This window comes from Polypterus senegalus, chromosome 12, assembly GCF_016835505.1.
Source record: "Polypterus senegalus isolate Bchr_013 chromosome 12, ASM1683550v1, whole genome shotgun sequence".
In the NCBI taxonomy this organism is placed as follows: domain Eukaryota; kingdom Metazoa; phylum Chordata; class Cladistia; order Polypteriformes; family Polypteridae; genus Polypterus; species Polypterus senegalus.
The window spans coordinates 65,231,773-65,239,740 of NC_053165.1; the positions used below are offsets into that span (position 1 = coordinate 65,231,773).

The following is a 7,968-nucleotide window of genomic DNA, read 5'->3' on the forward strand; positions in this document are numbered from 1 at the left end:
AATTAATACATTACTTTGAAAGGCAAGTAATGGCAAGATAAGTATTTTCAGGTTAAATTTGCTGCCCTGGCCATCTCTGTGCTTACAGGCACACTGTGTCACCAACACAAAGTAGACCACTTGCCCTAGTAGTGAATTTATGTAACTGAAGAGCTGCAGCCTCGGTTCAGGGGCTGTTATAAAGGGTCTGGTGTTTTCATGTTTCTGTTCTAAAAAAAAAAAAAAACCACACCACAAGCTGTATTACCTTAACTTTATTAATAATATCTGTATTTTTACAAATAAAGTTTGATTAGTTCGTCACTAACGGCTGAAGGAGTGAGCACACCCAGATCTGTGAACAGGAGTGTAATCAGGGATGGTGGGGTGTAATCGATCATTGGATGCTCCTCAGCAAGATCGTTGCTCTTCTGTAGCGTATCAGCTTTATACTGAAATGAAAGGAAAATGAAAAATCATTTGTAACTCTTAAAAAGTTTTCAACTTTGTGAGCAAAAACAAATCAATGTGTCCAATCATTCAGGTATAAAGTGTTTTATCAGTTAAACAGCACTGCAGAACAATCTATAATATGTAGATTTAAAATAATAAATAGAATACGGAGTGACAGATCTTTGGTAGCCATTTGTCACTTTAGGCTAACGGTATGCAATTTTTCTTTTGCCTCTGCTTTATTTCTTACATAGTTACAAGTCTTAAAGAGTAGTAAAGTGTCTGAGTGATGAATAAACTGATTCACACCTGAAACTGAGTGTTCACAAGGTCATACTTTACAAAGTCCAATTTCTTTATTCATTTCCAAGCAAGAAAGAGGTGGTGCAATGAATCATATTTAAACATTTGAACAACTTTTTGGGTGTTTTTACCTTGAACTTGTCAGGAACATCTTGCTGATTGAGTGGAAACAGTCTGACAAATTTGAAACTTTCTGCGACCACATAGAAAGGCTTGTTGTGTGCTTTGGAGCACACTGCCATTTGGTAAGTACCAATCTGAAAAAGAAAACGAATTAGAATCAAGTCCTGATCAAACTTGTACAGAAGTACTGTGGTTCTCCCGTTCGCTCCTGCTGTAAGGATACCACTTCTAGGCCAGACATTGTGGTCTCGTGGCTGACCACTGACAGTTTACCACAGTGCAAAACTAAGAACAGAGATGGTGTGTGGTGCAAGTCAACAGCAATACACACTGGAAGTGAAAGATGGACACGTTTTTGTTAAAGCAGACAACAATAGACTAATTTTTTTATTTCAGGCAATTATACTAGCTTAATTTCTTTTTTCTAATATTTAAACACTATGTGAACTTTTAGTTTGTTTGATTGTGATGATTTAATCTGGTACTAGCACCGGAATGAGAGCGAGATTTAAATGTGTAAATATTTATTAAAAAATACAGCTTTTTTTCTAATGATGCCTTTATGTTTCATAATATTGCATTCTTGAGGGGAAATACTAAGAGAATGACAGAGCAACTGCAAATTGAGCCTTGTAGTCACATATACCTTGTTGATAATTCCACCGCTTTCTACAACTCCTTCAGCTCCCACTATCACCAGATCAACCTTCTCCATCACATACCTGCAAAATGGGCATAAAAACGACAGGTTCTGCTGAATCATGACTGTTTATAAAATTTACTAAGTTCTGTCTTCCATCTGTATTACACCATAAGAGTTTTTAAAGATACATAAATTGTAAACCATTGCTTTAGGTTTGACTTGCTCCTTCCTGACTCCATAGCTCAAAAGATAAAACTGACTTGTGCTTAGTAAAGTTGTCAGACTCAATCTTCCTATTTGCTTTTATCCACTGGTATCAATTCATTGAAGTATATTTATTACTCATTCACTTATAGATACTAAATAAGATTAACGCTTACCCAACTGCTGCATCAAGGATAACAATAACGGGGATGTGTAGCTTTCTTAGTGCGTCTGCCATATTTAGTCTGCAACAGAATATATTTTATTGTTATTAAATTTCATAACCCAGTACTGTGGCTTATATTTTGGATGCATAACCTTAAAGAGCTTTGTGTAAAGATCTAAAAATGCTCCAATCAGGCATATCTTAATAATAATAATAATACATTTTATTTATGTAGTATCTTATCCATTCTCAAGGCACTTGACTATATTTTCATGATTGCCAAGCTACACTAAAAATATAAAGCTGTACAAAGTGATACAAATGTTATCCCAATAAGGATGTAGTGAGAAGTCAAGCAAAATGACCCCTTTTATTAGCTAACTAAAAAGATTACAATATGCAAGCATTTGAGCCAATTCAGGCCCCTTCTTCAGGCAAGATGTAATACAAAAACTGGAGTTCCCTGTGTTTATACAGACACTCGGACAGGAACAGCATCGGAAAAACTTCGGTTTACCAATGTTGTTACTTGTCCTAGTGTGTATATAAACACAGGGAACTCCAGTTTCTGTATTACATCTTGCCTGAAGAAGGGGCCTGAGTTGCCTTGAACGCTTGCATATTGTAATCTTTTTAGTTAGCCAATAAAAGGTGTCACTTTGCTTGACTTCTCACTAAATTTATAATGACTAACACGGTACAACACCCTAGTACTACACACAGTAAGGATAATGAGACTTGCCCAGTGCAGTCTGGTTGAGATTCCGTCACATACACCGTGAAACGCTTCTTTGCTGCAGCTGCCTTCTCTAATACTCGCAGAACAACCCGGGACGATGAATGTGTTAAAATTTTCTGTAGGAAAGAAGTGATTGATTCAGTAGTAGATGTTTAAGTTGGTAAATGCACACTAATTCAGGGTAATTGTAATTCTGCTTGATAAATGTAAACGTGACAGGCAGAGCCAGAAGTGAACCGGACCGCCAGTTAAAATGTCCACTGCACTCCCAACACTCTGTTTGTCACGTGATGAAGAAAAAGCACTGCTGCCTCGTCTTAGCCCATCTGAACAAAGTGAACACTTACTGTGCCGTCTTTGATGAACGTGTGGCAGAGCTTGGCAACTTTATTGCGCGAAAGAGAAATCTTTTTCAAGAAGAGCTCTCCTCGTTCAATCATCACTTTTTTGCACTGTGACAAATCCTGCGGAGGAGAGTCGTTTGGAAGGATTAGCGTGGGTGTTCTGTTCCACTATTGCCGAGACCTGATGGAATTAGGGGATACTCACGGGATGCTCCAAGGATGTGAGGCTGATAAAGCGAAGAAACAGTTCTCCGCCAGAGGAGACCGCCACAGAAGAGTCGACGCTGGTCAGCTTCACGATGGCTTTAGTGAGATTTTCCCGCAAGCCAAGAATTGTTTCACCTGAAACGCAAAGCAGTAACTTAGATGTGGTAAATACACACAGACGCTGTAGCGGGTAGGATGTGCTTGTACAAGTATCTCTCGCCCACCACCAATGACGCGAGGACCAAAGCTAAGTGCCATGTTTGTTGGCTTTTCAAGTCAAAATGAGACGGCAGCGTGCTGTGATGTGTGTATGTGGATGACAAGGAAAGATCATAGTTGGGCCTCAAATAGCACGGGGTGTACACTTGGAGTCTGATCAGTCTAGGGTGGACCTGCCTCAGCAGCGGGTGTAATGCGGTTAAAAGGCTAAAACACCTGATGACACTGAGGATGTGTCCCAAGTGACGTCTGCTGCTGGTGGGGTTTGGCTATGGGTCGCTCAGTCAAGCAAGTTTGTTTAGTGTGGAGGACCTTCTTTAGGCACATAGGATCGAAACAACACATCCTGCGTATTCATAGGATTTAGTTATGTATTTTTTTTAATGCTATTTTACCAACATTTTCCTGGCTCAACAAGAGAAAAGGCATTTTGTGACATGTAGGTTGTCTGCAAGATAAACAAGAACATCTAGAGGAATAAGAAAATCAAACACTGCAACTTTGGAGGCCAACATTAAATAAATTCTCGATCCAGAAATATCCATCCATCCATTATCCAACCCGCTATATCATAACTACAGGGTCACGGGGGTCAGCCGGAGCCAATGCCAGCCAACACAAGGCGCAAAGCAGGAAACAAACATTGGGCAGGGTGCTAGCCCACTGCGGGGCACACACACACACCAAGCACACACTAGGGACAATTTAGAATCGTCAATGCACCTAACCTGCATGTCTTTGGACTGTGGAAGGAAACCGGAGGACCCATAGGAAACCCACACAGACACGGGGAGAACATGCAAACTCCACGCAGGGAGGACCCAGGAAGAGAACCTAGGTCTCCTAACTGCGAGGCAGCAGCGCTACCACTGATCTGTTACCCCATGTTGTTTGCAGAGATAGCCAAGAAAATGTAATGAGGTTTTCACAGAGAATGGAGATGGCACAGACGTTACTAAAGCAGCCGTGGACCGTCCTCAAGTGACTTGTGCTGCATAACTCATGTGTCAGCTTTTCAGTTGTATGCTCGCACTGTTTAAATATTTGTTTTGCCGCATTTGTCTTAAAGAAAAGGGCAGAGCCGTCTCAAAGTGAAACTCGAAAACCACTGCGGATGATCAGTTTACCTTTATCTCTTTTTAAAAACTCCAAAAGTGTACGAATGGCTGCCACGGCCGAGGCCACGTCTGGGTTTTCCTGCATTTGAGTTTTAAAGTAAGCCACGAGTTCTGAAAGAAAACAAAATAATATGAAGAGAGGCATTTTTTGGTCATTAAATTTGAAAATGAGTTAAAAAGTATTTTAAGCATTCATCAAGTAGTAAATGATAAACTGTATTAGAAAAGTCCTGTTTTAATTTCTCAAGCAGGTCTGGTTACTTCTCCTCACTTGTAATTATCAACGTTTTGTGCAGGCCAAGGTGTGACGGGGTGTAGAGCCACTGCACCCTCCCTGGACGGACCATCATTCCTTTACAGAGCTTCCTCAAGTGTGCTGCGAGCTGAGTAACAAATATACCCAGAGGGAGATGGGGATGATCGTCCCCTCGTCCACCTGTTTTAGCTGGTAGAAATTCACTCGTGTTTGTATGTTTGAAGTAACAACTCCTTAAATCATCGGTCCAGCGCAGGGTTACAAAATGCTACAACGTCCCTAACATCATGAGACGCAGGGCAGGAAGCAGCTCAAGATGGGCAGACGTCCATCATGGTTCACTAGCACTCGCACAGGGCCAGGACATTATCCCAGTATACATGTCTGTACGATCAAGGAGGGTGTGGAGAAAATATGCAAAATGGACACAGAGGGTGACCAGGATGGGAATTAAATGCGGGTAGTGGGAGCAAATCACCGCACAGTCAGCTTAAAAAGTTCAACCCAACCAGTACTAGTACAGTTTTAGAGAACGGTCATTGAAAGTATCCTCACTTTCTCCTGCACCCCAGTCTGGCGTATGGCAATGCATCTGCTCACGCAAAGCATCAACTGCAGCATGTTATTTGAACAACAGAAAAGACTTTATCCTTGAAATTGGTCTCCACTGAAGTCCTGTAGATATCACAGCTCAGGAAACAAGCCGCACAGTCTAGTGTACTGGTTAAGACTTGGAGCCTCAAACCCTGGGGCTCACTACAAGCCAGTCACTTCACCTGCCTGTGCCCGTATTCGAAATGAAACTAACCAAGTGGGGACTGGGTGGTCTTTTGGCCTTGGAACCCCTGCAGATGTTGTTTTTTTTTTATCTCCAGCCTAACTGGAGTTGTTTTTTTTTTTTCGTCTGTCCTCCTGGCCATCCAACCTTACCTTTTACTTTGTTCCATACTGTATAATGGGGGTCCCCAACTCCTGGTCCTGGAGGGCCGCAGTGGCTGTAGGTTTTCCTTCTAAACTCTTTTTTTTTTTTAATTAGTGACCTGTTTTTGCTGTTAATTAACATTTTAACTGATTTGGTTTTATAAGATTTGTTCCCCCGAGTTTTTTCATCTTTCCTCGGAATTGCTTCATCAGTGCCAGGACCAGATTTGGAGACCCCTGCTGTATAATATTATTGCCTAAACTTATTTGTTTTATATTAACTTCATTTTTATGTAATTTGTAAAACACTTTGAGCTACATTGTTTGTATGAAACTGTGCTATAGAAATAAGTCGTCAGTCACCCAAATCAGTCAATAATAATGAAAGGCTACACACCCTGGCAGCCGTCTCTCTCAGTCATTAACAGTGAGGAAGCTGAAGGGAAGAAGTTAAATAGACAATCAAACGGTGCTTCTGATGGTGACACACAGTCTCTGATTCACCTTCGTCTTCTCCTAAATCTAAATTCTGTTTAATCTATAAAGTCTTACTTAAAATATATCTGGGGTGGATTCAACATTACTATACAGTTCTGTTTTGGGGGTCTCCAACTTTGGTCCAGGAGTGCTACTGTGGCTGCAGGTTTTCATTCTACCTATTTTCTTCATTAGTGACCAGTTTGTGCTGCTAACTCCTTTATCTTTCATTTTCATTGACTTTTAAGATTAAGTCCTCTGAATTGCTTCATTTTTTTTTTCCTTAAATGGCACCCAAACTGAAATGAGATGTGAAATCGGTGGGCCAACAGACAACCAGCTAAGTCGGGGCCTCAAAATCCAACCAGTTACTTAATAAGATGCCGATTCTTGTTGTTTAATTCTATGGCTTCTGCTGCAGCAGACATTTCCAAAACAGTTGATTTTCTACGTCAAAGTGTTTTGTGAACTGGAGCAGATCAGCGTTACTGAGACCCTCACCTTTCTTTATTTTCAGATATTGTATGAGGGTCACAGGCTGCTGGTCATGTATTGTCACATTTTTGTATCTCATTATTAATTAAGAAAATAAATAAATTAGTACTGTAGTTTTAACATAGCAAGTCAAATAAAATTAAAGCACAAGAGCTAATCGGCAGTAAACACTGGGCAGTAATTAAGAGAACGGTTAGAATGAAAATGTGCAGCCCTGGAGCACTCCAGGGCCCGAGTGGCAGAGATCCTGCTCTATCTGTTGTGGTTTATAATGTTGTCATGGCCTCATGCACTCTATATGGTGCTCTTTAATTTAATGTACCGTGCACATGTGACAGTGTCATGTACTATATGTGGTGCTCTTTAATTTAATGTACTTTGCTATGTGTACTGATGGAACCCCATGAGAAATTCGTAGCGATTCCTGGCTGGGTAGTCCGAGTGAATCTGCCATTTTACAGAAGCCGGTGATGGTGACGCTCCATTGATTATCATGTCACAACACCGGCCATATGTGTGACCTATACACGTTTGTCCCTCCCAATAACTAAAATAAAGCCGAACGACCAAGTGTCACCCCGAGTATGTCGCCTAACAAATCCGCGCCGCCTGCGCCATTCATTGCTGGACGTGTCCCATCTGTCCAGATCAGCAGACCCAACTGTAGACGTTTTCTTACTAATCCAAAATCAATAAGTAACAACTTTAGAAAATGACCTGACGGGTGGTCGCCGTGCCATATAGTGGTCAGCTGCGCAGGGCTTACCTTCATCATTCATTTCTGCGATTTCTCCTGAAGAATCTCTCTGGAAAGAAAAAACAATATGGCCCAAAATACTGGCGAAACAAATCCCACCTTCCTCTTTAACCCCCCAAAACCCACACTTTCAAAGAATGACCAGAAAGTCTGCAACGCGAAATTCAGTTACTGTGGCATATGCACACGTGGTTTCTCCTTTCTTTGTTGCGCTTCTACTCACATGCCTTATTTATTTAAAGACACCATGAGAGAATAAAAAAAACTGAACACGATATAGTTGAACTCTTGAATACAGTAAACAAAATAAATTAAACTCGGCTATCTTCGCCTAGCCTCCCTCACACTGAAGCGTTTCGCCTGCAGATTCCGGCACCTGCTAATGACGTCATATGCACAACATTCAATTAAAAAAAATAGTTTGGGCGGTGATCACAACGTCGACGCTTCGTCAGTGGCAGGGATCCAATCGAATATCTTTTTTTCCATGATGTTAAACTTTATAAATGTGTAACCGCTACAAAAGTGACACATTCCCACTTGTCACTGTCAGGCGCATTGAAT

General features: G+C 41.0%; 1 protein-coding gene across 1 annotated transcript; it reads right to left on the minus strand.

The window, feature by feature from the left end:
• Positions 1-238: 238 nt before the first annotated feature.
• eif2b1 (eukaryotic translation initiation factor 2B, subunit 1 alpha) lies at positions 239-7,955 on the minus strand. The gene is made up of 9 exons (XM_039772014.1): positions 7,414-7,955; positions 4,508-4,609; positions 3,160-3,296; positions 2,958-3,074; positions 2,614-2,726; positions 1,882-1,950; positions 1,505-1,580; positions 867-992; positions 239-431 (listed from the first exon to the last, which is right to left on the minus strand). The coding sequence occupies exons 1-9, from the start codon at positions 7,424-7,426 to the stop codon at positions 276-278; spliced, it is 909 nt and encodes a 302-aa protein (XP_039627948.1). The 5' UTR covers positions 7,427-7,955; the 3' UTR covers positions 239-275.
• Between the last annotated feature and the right edge of the window lie 13 nt (positions 7,956-7,968).